A 15,115-nucleotide genomic window follows, 5' to 3' on the forward strand; every position below is an offset into this window, starting at 1 on the left:
ATCTATAGTACAGGGGGTATACAGTGACATCTATAGTACAGGGGGTATACAGTGATATCTATAGTACAGGAGGTATACAGTGATATCTATAGTACAGGGGGTATACAGTGACATCTATAGTACAGGGGGTATACAGTGATATCTATAGTACAGGAGGTATACGGTGATGAATATGGTACACAATGTATATGGAATATGTATACAGAGCAGGCAGTGCGGCCCCGCAGACATCCACATGAGCAGCACAGGGGACAGTTTGGAGCTATGTCATCCCTGCTATATTTACACAGGACTTCCCCGCTGCAGCCTCAGTGCACAATCTGCCATTGTTTGCCGCTTATCTCCGATATCTGCACAAACTGTTTGTTCTTCAGTTTCCTTACATTGTAATTCTACTAATGACAGCAAACACTGAGCCTGCCTGTACTGTACTGCCCCCTACTGGAGCACATGTGTAATATACAGCCTGTACTGTACTGCCCCCTACTGGAGCACATGTGTAATATACAGCCTGTACTGTACTGCCCCCTACTGGAGCACATGTGTAATATACAGCCTGTACTGTACTGCCCCCTACTGGAGCACACGTGTAATATACAGCCTGTACTGTACTGCCCCCTACTGGAGCACATGTGTAATATACAGCCTGTACTGTACTGCCCCCTACTGGAGAACACCTGTAATATACAGCCTGTACTGTACTGCCCCCTACTGGAGCACACGTGTAATATACAGCCTGTACTGCCCCCTACTGGAGCACATGTGTAATATACAGCCTGTACTGCCCCCTACTGGAGCACATGTGTAATATACAGCCTGTACTGTACTGCCCCCTACTGGAGAACACCTGTAATATACAGGCTGTACTGTACTGCCCCCTACTGGAGCACACGTGTAATATACAGCCAGTACTGCCCCCTACTGGAGCACATGTGTAATATACAGCCAGTACTGTACTGCCCCCTACTGGAGCACACCTGTAATATACAGCCTGTACTGTACTGCCCCCTACTGGAGCACACCTGTAATATACAGCCTGTACTGTACTGCCCCCTACTGGAGCACACCTGTAATATACAGCCTGTACTGTACTGCCCCCTACTGGAGCACATGTGTAATATACAGCCAGTACTGTACTGCCCCCTACTGGAGCACACCTGTAATATACAGCCTGTACTGTACTGCCCCCTACTGGAGCACACGTGTAATATACAGCCTGTACTGCCCCCTACTGGAGCACATGTGTAATATACAGCCTGTACTGCCCCCTACTGGAGCACATGTGTAATATACAGCCTGTACTGTACTGCCCCCTACTGGAGCACACGTGTAATATACAGCCTGTACTGTACTGCCCCCTACTGGAGCACACCTGTAATATACAGGCTGTACTGTACTGCCCCCTACTGGAGCACATGTGTAATATACAGCCTGTACTGTACTGCCCCCTACTGGAGCACATGTGTAATATACAGCCTGTACTGTACTGCCCCCTACTGGAGCACACGTGTAATATACAGCCTGTACTGTACTGCCCCCTACTGGAGCACATGTGTAATATACAGCCTGTACTGTACTGCCCCCTACTGGAGCACACCTGTAATATACAGCCTGTACTGTACTGCCCCCTACTGGAGCACACCTGTAATATACAGGCTGTACTGTACTGCCCCCTACTGGAGCACATGTGTAATATACAGCCTGTACTGTACTGCCCCCTACTGGAGCACACGTGTAATATACAGCCTGTACTGTACTGCCCCCTACTGGAGAACACCTGTAATATACAGCCTGTACTGTACTGCCCCCTACTGGAGCACACCTGTAATATACAGGCTGTACTGTACTGCCCCCTACTGGAGCACACGTGTAATATACAGCCAGTACTGTACTGCCCCCTACTGGAGCACACCTGTAATATACAGCCTGTACTGTGCTGCCCCCTACTGGAGCACACGTGTAATATACAGCCTGTACTGTACTGCCCCCTACTGGAGCACACGTGTAATATACAGCCTGTACTGTACTGCCCCCTACTGGAGCACACGTGTAATATACAGCCTGTACTGTGCTGCCCCCTACTGGAGCACACGTGTAATATACAGCCTGTACTGTACTGCCCCCTACTGGAGCACACCTGTAATATACAGCCTGTACTGTACTGCCCCCTACTGGAGCACACCTGTAATATACAGCCTGTACTGTGCTGCCCCCTACTGGAGCACACGTGTAATATACAGCCTGTACTGTACTGCCCCCTACTGGAGCACACGTGTAATATACAGCCTGTACTGTACTGCCCCCTACTGGAGCACACGTGTAATATACAGCCTGTACTGTGCTGCCCCCTACTGGAGCACATGTGTAATATACAGCCTGTACTGTACTGCCCCCTACTGGAGCACACGTGTAATATACAGCCTGTACTGTGCTGCCCCCTACTGGAGCACATGTGTAATATACAGCCTGTACTGTACTGCCCCCTACTGGAGCACACCTGTAATATACAGCCTGTACTGTGCTGCCCCCTACTGGAGCACACGTGTAATATACAGCCTGTACTGTGCTGCCCCCTACTGGAGCACACGTGTAATATACAGCCTGTACTGTACTGCCCCCTACTGGAGCACACCTGTAATATACAGCCTGTACTGTACTGCCCCCTACTGGAGCACATGTGTAATATACAGCCTGTACTGCCCCCTACTGGAGCACACCTGTAATATACAGCCTGTACTGTACTGCCCCCTACTGGAGCACATGTGTAATATACAGCCTGTACTGCCCCCTACTGGAGCACATGTGTAATATACAGCCTGTACTGTACTGCCCCCTACTGGAGCACATGTGTAATATACAGCCTGTACTGTACTGCCCCCTACTGGAGCACACCTGTAATATACAGCCTGTACTGTACTGCCCCCTACTGGAGCACACCTGTAATATACAGCCTGTACTGTACTGCCCCCTACTGGAGCACACGTGTAATATACAGCCTGTACTGTACTGCCCCCTACTGGAGCACACGTGTAATATACAGCCTGTACTGTACTGCCCCCTACTGGAGCACACGTGTAATATACAGCCTGTACTGCCCCCTACTGGAGCACACCTGTAATATACAGCCAGTACTGTACTGCCCCCTACTGGAGCACACCTGTAATATACAGCCTGTACTGTACTGCCCCCTACTGGAGCACACGTGTAATATACAGCCTGTACTGCCCCCTACTGGAGCACACGTGTAATATACAGCCAGTACTGCCCCCTACTGGAGCACACGTGTAATATACAGCCTGTACTGTACTGCCCCCTACTGGAGCACACGTGTAATATACAGCCTGTACTGCCCCCTACTGGAGCACACGTGTAATATACAGCCTGTACTGTACTGCCCCCTACTGGAGCACACGTGTAATATACAGCCTGTACTGCCCCCTACTGGAGCACACGTGTAATATACAGCCTGTACTGTACTGCCCCCTACTGGAGCACACGTGTAATATACAGCCAGTACTGTACTGCCCCCTACTGGAGCACACGTGTAATATACAGCCTGTAATGTACTGCCCCCTACTGGAGCACACGTGTAATATACAGCCTGTACTGTACTGCCCCCTACTGGAGCACACGTGTAATATACAGCCTGTACTGTACTGCCCCCTATTGGAGCACACGTGTAATATACAGCCTGTACTGTACTGCCCCCTACTGGAGCACACGTGTAATATACAGCCTGTACTGTACTGCCCCCTACTGGAGCACACGTGTAATATACAGCCTGTACTGTACTGCCCCCTACTGGAGCACACGTGTAATATACAGCCTGTAATGTACTGCCCCCTACTGGAGCACACGTGTAATATACAGCCTGTACTGTACTGCCCCCTACTGGAGCACACGTGTAATATACAGCCTGTACTGTACTGCCCCCTACTGGAGCACACGTGTAATATACAGCCTGTACTGTACTGCCCCCTACTGGAGCACACCTGTAATATACAGCCTGTACTGTACTGCCCCCTACTGGAGCACACCTGTAATATACAGCCTGTACTGTGCTGCCCCCTACTGGAGCACACGTGTAATATACAGCCTGTACTGTGCTGCCCCCTACTGGAGCACATGTGTAATATACAGCCTGTACTGTACTGCCCCCTACTGGAGCACACGTGTAATATACAGCCTGTACTGTACTGCCCCCTACTGGAGCACACGTGTAATATACAGCCTGTACTGTACTGCCCCCTACTGGAGCACACGTGTAATATACAGCCTGTACTGTACTGCCCCCTACTGGAGCACACGTGTAATATACAGCCAGTACTGTACTGCCCCCTACTGGAGCACACCTGTAATATACAGCCTGTACTGTACTGCCCCCTACTGGAGCACACGTGTAATATACAGCCAGTACTGCCCCCTACTGGAGCACACGTGTAATATACAGCCTGTACTGTACTGCCCCCTACTGGAGCACACGTGTAATATACAGCCTGTACTGTACTGCCCCCTACTGGAGCACATGTGTAATATACAGCCTGTACTGTACTGCCCCCTACTGGAGCACACGTGTAATATACAGCCTGTACTGTACTGCCCCCTACTGGAGCACACGTGTAATATACAGCCTGTACTGTACTGCCCCCTACTGGAGCACACCTGTAATATACAGCCTGTACTGTACTGCCCCCTACTGGAGCACACCTGTAATATACAGCCTGTACTGTGCTGCCCCCTACTGGAGCACACGTGTAATATACAGCCTGTACTGTGCTGCCCCCTACTGGAGCACACGTGTAATATACAGCCTGTACTGTGCTGCCCCCTACTGGAGCACACGTGTAATATACAGCCTGTACTGTGCTGCCCCCTACTGGAGCACACGTGTAATATACAGCCTGTACTGTACTGCCCCCTACTGGAGCACACGTGTAATATACAGCCTGTACTGTACTGCCCCCTACTGGAGCACACGTGTAATATACAGCCTGTACTGTACTGCCCCCTACTGGAGCACACGTGTAATATACAGCCAGTACTGTACTGCCCCCTACTGGAGCACACGTGTAATATACAGCCTGTACTGTACTGCCCCCTACTGGAGCACACGTGTAATATACAGCCTGTACTGTACTGCCCCCTACTGGAGCACACGTGTAATATACAGCCTGTACTGTACTGCCCCCTACTGGAGCACACGTGTAATATACAGCCTGTACTGTACTGCCCCCTACTGGAGCACACGTGTAATATACAGCCAGTACTGTACTGCCCCCTACTGGAGCACACCTGTAATATACAGCCTGTACTGTACTGCCCCCTACTGGAGCACACGTGTAATATACAGCCAGTACTGCCCCCTACTGGAGCACACGTGTAATATACAGCCTGTACTGTACTGCCCCCTACTGGAGCACATGTGTAATATACAGCCTGTACTGTACTGCCCGCTACTGGAGCACATGTGTAATATACAGCCTGTACTGTACTGCCCCCTACTGGAGCACACGTGTAATATACAGCCAGTACTGCCCTCTACTGGAGCACACGTGTAATATACAGCCAGTACTGTACTGCCCCCTACTGGAGCACATGTGTAATATACAGCCTGTACTGCCCTGCCCTCTACTGGAGCACACCTGTAATATACAGCCAGTACTGCCCCCTACTGGAGCACACGTGTAATATACAGCCTGTACTGTACTGCCCCCTACTGGAGCACACGTGTAATATACAGCCTGTACCGTACTGCCCCCTACTGGAGCACATGTGTAATATACAGCCTGTACTGTACTGCCCCCTACTGGAGCACACGTGTAATATACAGCCAGTACTGCCCCCTACTGGAGCACATGTGTAATATACAGCCTGTACTGTACTGCCCCCTACTGGAGCACACCTGTAATATACAGCCTGTACTGTACTGCCCCCTACTGGAGCACATGTGTAATATACAGCCTGTACTGCCCCCTACTGGAGCACACGTGTAATATACAGCCTGTACTGTACTGCCCCCTACTGGAGCACATGTGTAATATACAGCCAGTACTGCCCCCTACTGAAGCAAGAGCTAACTGCACACGTGTTATCTCTGACATCATGTATGAGATGTGTAATATACAGTCTGCACTTTTTTAGTAACTAATAGAGATGAGCGATAGTCTGTGGGAGAAAATGTGAAGGTTGTTTCGCTTTCCACAGTAGACATTGGATCCTCCAAGTTCAGGAAGTAGCAGGACGAGGAGCGCCAGGAGGTTTTGGAATGTTCCTGCGCGGTATTCCTCCGATACGAGTATTACATAAACTACTAAGCCATGGGCTGAGCAGAAGGATAAAATCCATTCCTATATATTATATATATGACTAGTAGAATACCGCCGGCGCCGCGCGCAGGACATCTCACATTCTTCGTTATGCTAAATTACAATTTTCGCTGTCACACTGACACACTCGCAGCGCTGCAGGAAATCTTTTTTTCCCACTTTAGATTTTTATGATTTTGGCATTTTCCTAATCTGACGTGACATTGATGTGGACAACTATTTTTTCATTTCAACATTTTTATTGATTTCACATATCCAGCGCGTATTATGTAGTAGAAACTATTACAACGATTTTTTATCAGAAATTAAAATTTATGTCCCTCACACAAACACATAAACCATTTACACCAGGGCTGTAAGGACCGGGGTAGCGGCTGCCCCAGGGCCCGGGACATCAGGGGCCGGCGACAGACACTGTGTTTTTGTTTTTTTGTTTAATAGGCCGTTACTGGCTGGATAGGCCCTATTTACTTACCGATAAACCGATGATATTCTCTATAGGGCCCCACCACTCCTAGTTATGCCACTGATTTACACCCAATTAACAACATAGTGCAGCCCCTCCCCCCTCCAGTGTAGTCTGGCTCATGCACTAGAGAGTAGTATAGACTCTCTATAGGTGACAGCGCCCTCTACAGTCGCCAATACTGACAATCTTACAGGTTACAACGTTTCGGGGCTCTCGGCTTCTTTCTCATTTCTGTACAACAGGACACATAGGGGTAGAAGTCCAGGGGGGGGGGGGGTTATTAGTAACAATGTAACACTTCCAGGTTCTTATCAGTTCTCAGGGTCTGGGGTCAGTGATTTCTGTGAGATGCCATGAGACCAATCATCTCATGTGTGGGGACTCTCACTGGACAGATCTCTGGATGGGGGAGGGGACTCTTAACCCCTTAGTGCAGGATACAGCCAGCGACCTTCAGGACACCACAGACCTATTATATATACTGTCCTCTATAGGTCCTCTCCCAGATGGAGCCATCATGGCCACCATGGATGGAGAATCCTTCTACTCCAACATCCCACCCCAGGACGGTGTAAACGCTGCCGGATATTCATGGAACAGCGAGGTGTGAACGCTGAATCGGTGGTGAAACTCCTCCGCACCCACAATCACTTCTCCATTGGTGACTGCATCTATCTACAGCAGACCGGCACCGCAATGGGGAGCAGAATGGCGCCACAGTCCGCTAATCTCTTCATGGCCAAGCTTGGGGGTGACTTCCTCTCCACCTGCACCACCAGGCCTCGGGCCTACTACCGCTTCACTGACTATATCCTGATCATTTGGACCGGGTCTGAGGAACAGCTGAAAACCTTCCATGTACAATTCCACCAGTTCCATCCCACCACCAACCTGACGCTCAATCACTCCTTCTCTGAAATAAACTTCCTGGACGCCGTCATCAAGATACAGGACAACAAAATGGAGACATCGCTGTATCGGAAGCCGATTGACCGCCCGACCTACCTCACATCTGGACTCCTCAGACCTTGGCACAGATTCCCACTGGTCTAATGTCCATTCCTTGTGGTCTCTTCTGCTTGTTGCTGGTCCTTAGCAGTGGTTTTCTAGCAGCTATTTTACCATGAAGGCGGCGGCTGCACAAAGTCTCCTCTTACCAGTTGTTGTAGAGATGTGTCTGCTGCTAGAACTCTGTGTGGCATTGCCTGCTCTCTAATCTGAGCTGCTGGTAACCTGCGATTTCTGAGGCTGGTGACTCGGATGGACTTATCCTCCGCAGCAGAGGTGACTCTTGGTCTTCCCTTCCTGGGGCGGTCTTTATCCTCCGCAACAGAGGTGACTCTTGGTCTTCCTTTCCTGGGGCGGTCTTTATCCTCCGCAGCAGAGGTGACTCTTGGTCTTTCTTTCCTGGGGCGGTCCTCATCCTCCACAGCAGAGGTGACTCTTGGTCTTCCTTTCCTGGGGCGGTCTTTATCCTCCGCAGCAGAGGTGACTCTTGGTCTTCCTTTCCTGGGGCGGTCTTTATCCTCCGCAGCAGAGGTGACTCTTGGTCTTTCTTTCCTGGGGTGGTCCTCATCCTCCGCAGCAGAGGTGACTCTTGGTCTTTCTTTCCTGGGGTGGTCCTCATCCTCCGCAGCAGAGGTGACTCTTGGTCTTTCTTTCCTGGGGTGGTCCTCATCCTCCGCAGCAGAGGTGACTCTTGGTCTTTCTTTCCTGGGTTGGTCCTTATCCTCCGCAGCAGAGGTGACTCTTGATCTTCCTTCCTCATGTCAGCCAGTTTCTTTGTAACTCTCACTATTCTGCTGGTTTTTGTAACTGCACTTGGAGACACTTTCAAAGTTTTCCCAAGTTTTCGGACTGACTGACCTTCCTTTCTTGCAATAATGATGGCCACTTGTTTTTCTTTACTTAGCTGCTTTGTTCTTGCCATAATACAAATTCTAAGAGTCTATTCAGTCGGACTATCAGCTGTGTATCCTGTACCTGACTTCTGCACAACACAACTGATGGTCCCAACCCCATTTATAAGGCAAGAAATCCCACTTATTACACCTGACAGGGCACACCTGTGGAGTGAGAACCATTCCCGGTGACTACCTCATGGAGCTCATCAAGAGAATGCCAAGAGTGTGCAAAGCAGGAATCAAAGCAAAAAGAAGCGAGAATAGCTGTGTCACACTGTTTGGTGAGTCTATAATCCCACATGTCTGACCTCAGTGTCATCTACAATTGTCAGAGTCATGGAAATACAGAAAACTCTGCGAGTGAGAAGGTGCGGCCAGACTATTGCTGTATATATACTCATACACACACCTGACTGTATTATACATGTATGAGTACAGGGCAGTGACGTCACTACTCTCTATGTACCGGCCTGTAGACGCTTCTGACAGGCTGTCCCGGGCTCTCCTGTTCTTCCCTCGGTCTTCGCTAGGCGGCTTTGTCTTTCTCTCCGTCAGTTTTGCCGCCATCTTGTGACGTCATTAGTCGGCGCCGGCTGTTCAGTGCTGGAGTCTCGGCTGTATCCCCGGTAACTGCCCGGAGAGAAGGTGAGAGAGGCCGAGCCCCGTATATACCGGCTGTATGTCCTGTACGTGTATATAGAGAGAGGTCAGCTCCACTGCTACTATATCCCTGCTGCATCTCTCAGCCTGTGACCATTTATATATAGCGGGGGGGCTCTGTCTGTACCTGTGTATATCTGGGGGGGCTCTGTCTGTACCTGTGTATATCTGGGGGGGCTCTGTCTGTACCTGTGTATATCTGGGGGGGCTCTGTCTGTACCTGTGTATATCTGGGGGGGCTCTGTCTGTACCTGTGTATATCTGGGGGGGGGGGGGCTCTGTCTGTACCTGTGTATATCTGGGGGGGCTCTGTCTGTACCTGTGTATATCTGGGGGGGCTCTGTCTGTACCTGTGTATATCTGGGGGGGCTCTGTCTGTACCTGTGTATATCTGGGGGGGGGGGCTCTGTCTGTACCTGTGTATATCTGGGGGGGGGGGCTCTGTCTGTACCTGTGTATATCTGGGGGGGGGGGGCTCTGTCTGTACCCGTGTATATCTGGGGGGGGGGGCTCTGTCTGTACCTGTGTATATCTGGGGGGGCTCTGTCTGTACCCGTGTATATCTGGGGGGGCTCTGTCTGTACCCGTGTATATCTGGGGGGGCTCTGTCTGTACCTGTGTATATCTGGGGGGGGGGGGGCTCTGTCTGTACCCGTGTATATCTGGGGGGGCTCTGTCTGTACCTGTGTATATCTGGGGGGGCCCTGTCTGTACCTGTGTATATCTGGGGGGGGGGGGGGGCTCTGTCTGTACCCGTGTATATCTGGGGGGGGGGCTCTGTCTGTACCCGTGTATATCTGGGGGGGGCTCTGTCTGCACCTGTGTATATCTGGGGGGGGGGGCTCTGTCTGTACCTGTGTATATCTGGGGGGGGGGCTCTGTCTGTACCCGTGTATATCTGGGGGGGGCTCTGTCTGTACCTGTGTATATCTGGGGGGGCCCTGTCTGTACCTGTGTATATCTGGGGGGGGGCTCTGTCTGTACCTGTGTATATCTGGGGGGGGCTCTGTCTGTACCTGTGTATATCTGGGGGGGGGGGCTCTGTCTGTACCCGTGTATATCTGGGGGGGGGGGCTCTGTCTGTACCCGTGTATATCTGGGGGGGGGGGCTCTGTCTGTACCTGTGTATATCTGGGGGGGGGGCTCTGTCTGTACCCGTGTATATCTGGGGGGGGCTCTGTCTGTACCTGTGTATATCTGGGGGGGCCCTGTCTGTACCTGTGTATATCTGGGGGGGGGCTCTGTCTGTACCTGTGTATATCTGGGGGGGGCTCTGTCTGTACCTGTGTATATCTGGGGGGGCCCTGTCTGTACCTGTGTATATCTGGGGGGGCCCTGTCTGTACCTGTGTATATCTGGGGGGGGCTCTGTCTGTACCTGTGTATATCTGGGGGGGGCTCTGTCTGTACCTGTGTATATCTGGGGGGGCTCTGTCTGTACCTGTGTATATCTGGGGGGGGCTCTGTCTGTACCTGTGTATATCTGGGGGGGGCTCTGTCTGTACCTGTGTATATCTGGGGGGGGCTCTGTCTGTACCTGTGTATATCTGGGGGGGCTCTGTCTGTACCTGTGTATATCTGGGGGGGGGGCTCTGTCTGTACCCGTGTATATCTGGGGGGGCTCTGTCTGTACCTGTGTATATCTGGGGGGGCTCTGTCTGTACCTGTGTATATCTGGGGGGGGGGCTCTGTCTGTACCCGTGTATATCTGGGGGGGCTCTGTCTGTACCTGTGTATATCTGGGGGGGCTCTGTCTGTACCTGTGTATATCTGGGGGGGCTCTGTCTGTACCTGTGTATATCTGGGGGGGGGGGGGGGGCTCTGTCTGTACCTGTGTATATCTGGGGGGGGGGGCTCTGTCTGTACCTGTGTATATCTGGGGGGGGGGGGGGCTCTGTCTGTACCCGTGTATATCGGGGGGGGGGGGGGCTCTGTCTGTACCCGTGTATATATGGGGGGGGGGGGCTCTGTCTGTACCCGTGTATATCTGGGGGGGCCCTGTGTATATCTGGGGGGGCCCTGTCTGTACCTGTGTATATCTGGGGGGGGGGGGGCTCTGTCTGTACCTGTGTATATCTGGGGGGGGGGGGGCTCTGTCTGTACCTGTGTATATCTGGGGGGGGGGGCTCTGTCTGTACCTGTGTATATCTGGGGGGGGGGGCTCTGTCTGTACCTGTGTATATCTGGGGGGGGGGGCTCTGTCTGTACCTGTGTATATCTGGGGGGGGGGGGCTCTGTCTGTACCTGTGTATATCTGGGGGGGCCCTGTCTGTACCTGTGTATATCTGGGGGGGCCCTGTCTGTACCTGTGTATATCTGGGGGGGCCCTGTCTGTACCTGTGTATATCTGGGGGGGGGGGGGGGGGCTCTGTCTGTACCCGTGTATATCTGGGGGGGCCCTGTCTGTACCTGTGTATATCTGGGGGGGCCCTGTCTGTACCTGTGTATATCTGGGGGGGCCCTGTCTGTACCTGTGTATATCTGGGGGGGCCCTGTCTGTACCTGTGTATATCTGGGGGGGGGGGGGCTCTGTCTGTACCCGTGTATATCTGGGGGGGGGGGCTCTGTCTGTACCCGTGTATATCTGGGGGGGCTCTGTCTGTACCCGTGTATATCTGGGGGGGGGGGGCTCTGTCTGTACCCGTGTATATCTGGGGGGGCTCTGTCTGTACCCGTGTATATCTGGGGGGGGGGCTCTGTCTGTTCCCGTGTATATCTGGGGGGGGGGGCTCTGTCTGTTCCCGTGTATATCTGGGGGGGCCCTGTCTGTACCCGTGTATATCTGGGGGGGCTCTGTCTGTACCCGTGTATATCTGGGGGGGCTCTGTCTGTACCCGTGTATATCTGGGGGGGCTCTGTCTGTACCTGTGTATATCTGGGGGGGCTCTGTCTGTACCTGTGTATATCTGGGGGGGCTCTGTCTGTACCCGTGTATATCTGGGGGGGGGGGCTCTGTCTGTTCCCGTGTATATCTGGGGGGGCTCTGTCTGTACCCGTGTATATCTGGGGGGGGGGCTCTGTCTGTTCCCGTGTATATCTGGGGGGGCCCTGTCTGTACCCGTGTATATCTGGGGGGGCTCTGTCTGTACCTGTGTATATCTGGGGGGGCTCTGTCTGTACCTGTGTATATCTGGGGGGGCTCTGTCTGTACCTGTGTATATCTGGGGGGGGGCTCTGTCTGTACCCGTGTATATTTTTCCAGTATTGCCGTTTCCTCTCAGGATATATCATGGCGACCGGCGCTGATGTGCGGGATATTTTGGAGTTGGGGGGTGCAGAGCCCGAGAGCACCGGAATCATCAGCAAGAAGGACATTATAAATGCGGACAAGGTGAGTAGTAATGGCGGCTCCTCATATACTGTATCCTCCTGTACTAGGTGATTATATAGCTATATACCCCTCCTCTAATGTCTCTCCCTCCTATATTACCGTATACCGTCATGTGATTATCTATATACCCCTCCTCTAATGTCTCTCCCTCCTATACTACCGTATACCGTCATGTGATTATCTATATACCCCTCCTCTAATGTCTCTCCCTCCTATACTACCGTATACCGTCATGTGATTATCTATATACCCCTCCTCTAATGTCTCTCCCTCCTATACTACCGTATACCGTCATGTGATTATCTATATACCCCTCCTCTAATGTGTCTCCCTCCTATACTACCGTATACAGTCATGTGAGGGGGGGGGGGCTCCTTTAACATGGTTTCCTCATCTTACAGAAAAAGTCCAAGAAATCTTCTGAGACTCTGACCTTCAAGAGGCCGGAGGGAATGCACCGCGAGGTCTACGCCCTCCTGTACTCCGACAAAAAGTAAGTTACACCGCCGCCATGTGATCTGTATACTGCAAACCATGTCAGTCCGGTCATACTCATCATGGTAACTGCGTCCTGTACATGGCTGACATCATCAACACCAACCAATGGAAATCTGCTCCGTCTCCCGCTGTTACCCGTTACATGTCTGTACAGTCACCAAACTGCTCACTGATAATGGAAACCATCAGCAAGCCTGTGCAGAGACAGCACCAATCAGCATAGACAAGGAGGGGTGCAAAAGCAGAGAGTGCAGGGGGCTGCAGAATAGCGAGCGCAGCTCTGGAGTATAATACAGGATAAGTAATGTAATGTATGTACACAGTGACTGCACCAGCAGAATAGTGAGCGCAGCTCTGGAGTATAATACAGGATAAGTAATGTAATGTATGTACACAGTGACTGCACCAGCAGAATAGTGAGCGCAGCTCTGGAGTATAATACAGGATAAGTAATGTAATGTATGTACACCGTGACTGTACCAGCAGAATAGTGAGCGCAGCTCTGGAGTATAATACAGGATAAGTAATGTAATGTACACAGTGACTGCACCAGCAGAATAGTGAGCGCAGCTCTGGAGTATAATACAGGATAAGTAATGTAATGTATGTACACAGTGACTGCACCAGCAGAATAGTGAGCGCAGCTCTGGAGTATAATACAGGATAAGTAATGTAATATATGTACACAGTGACTGCACCAGCAGAATAGTGAGCGCAGCTCTGGAGTATAATACAGGATAAGTAATGTAATGTATGTACACAGTGACTGCACCAGCAGAATAGTGAGCGCAGCTCTGGAGTATAATACAGGATAAGTAATGTAATGTATGTACACAGTGACTGTACCATCAGAATAGTGAGCGCAGCTCTGGAGTATAATACAGGATAAGTAATGTATGTACACAGTGACTGCACCAGCAGAATAGTGAGCGCAGCTCTGGAGTATAATACAGGATAAGTAATGTAATGTATGTACACAGTGACTGTACCAGCAGAATAGTGAGCACAGCTCTGGAGTATAATACAGGATAAGTAATGTAATGTATGTACACAGTGACTGTACCAGCAGAATAGTGAGCGCAGCTCTGGAGTATAATACAGGATAAGTAATGTATGTACACAGTGACTGCACCAGCAGAATAGTGAGCGCAGCTCTGGAGTATAATACAGGATAAGTAATGTAATGTATGTACACAGTGACTGCACCAGCAGAATAGTGAGCGCAGCTCTGGAGTATAATACAGGATAAGTAATGTATGTACACAGTGACTGCACCAGCAGAATAGTGAGCGCAGCTCTGGAGTATAATACAGGATAAGTAATGTATGTACACAGTGACTGCACCAGCAGAATAGTGAGCGCAGCTCTGGAGTATAATACAGGATAAGTAATGTAATGTATGTATACAGTGACTGTACCAGCAGATAGCGCAGCTCTGGAGTATAATACAGGATAAGTAATGTAATGTATGTACACAGTGACTGTACCAGCAGAATAGTGAGTGCAGCTCTGGAGTATAATACAGGATAAGTAATGTAATGTATGTACACAGTGACTGCACCAGCAGAATAGTGAGCGCAGCTCTGGAGTATAATACAGGATAAGTAATGTAATGTATGTACACAGTGACTGCAGAATAGTGAGCGCAGCTCTGGAGTATAATACAGGATAAGTAATGTAATGTATGTACACAGTGACTGTACCAGCAGAATAGTGAGTGCAGCTCTGGAGTATAATACAGGATAAGTAATGTAATGTATGTACACAGTGACTGTACCAGCAGAATAGTGAGCGCAGCTCTGGACTATAATACAGGATAAGTAATGTAATGTATGTGCACAGTGACTGCACCAGCAGAATAGTGAGCGCAGCTCTGGAGTATAATACAGGATAAGTAATGTAATGTATGTATACAGTGACTGTACCAG

The 15,115-nt window shown here is 50.7% G+C and overlaps 1 protein-coding gene across 1 annotated transcript in view; it reads left to right on the plus strand.

Annotated features, from left to right (window-relative positions):
• The first annotated feature begins 9,279 nt into the window (after positions 1 to 9,279).
• Positions 9,280 to 15,115, plus strand: part of DMAP1 (DNA methyltransferase 1 associated protein 1) — a 52,112-nt gene continuing 46,276 nt past the window's right edge. Inside the window, exons 1-3 of the mRNA XM_075286313.1 lie at positions 9,280 to 9,344; positions 12,580 to 12,689; positions 13,091 to 13,182. Of these exons, the coding sequence (XP_075142414.1) occupies positions 12,588 to 12,689; positions 13,091 to 13,182 (194 nt within the window). The 5' untranslated portion in view covers positions 9,280 to 9,344; positions 12,580 to 12,587. The remainder of the gene's footprint in view (positions 9,345 to 12,579; positions 12,690 to 13,090; positions 13,183 to 15,115) is intronic.

This window comes from Leptodactylus fuscus, chromosome 9 (assembly GCF_031893055.1).
Source record: "Leptodactylus fuscus isolate aLepFus1 chromosome 9, aLepFus1.hap2, whole genome shotgun sequence".
In the NCBI taxonomy this organism is placed as follows: domain Eukaryota; kingdom Metazoa; phylum Chordata; class Amphibia; order Anura; family Leptodactylidae; genus Leptodactylus; species Leptodactylus fuscus.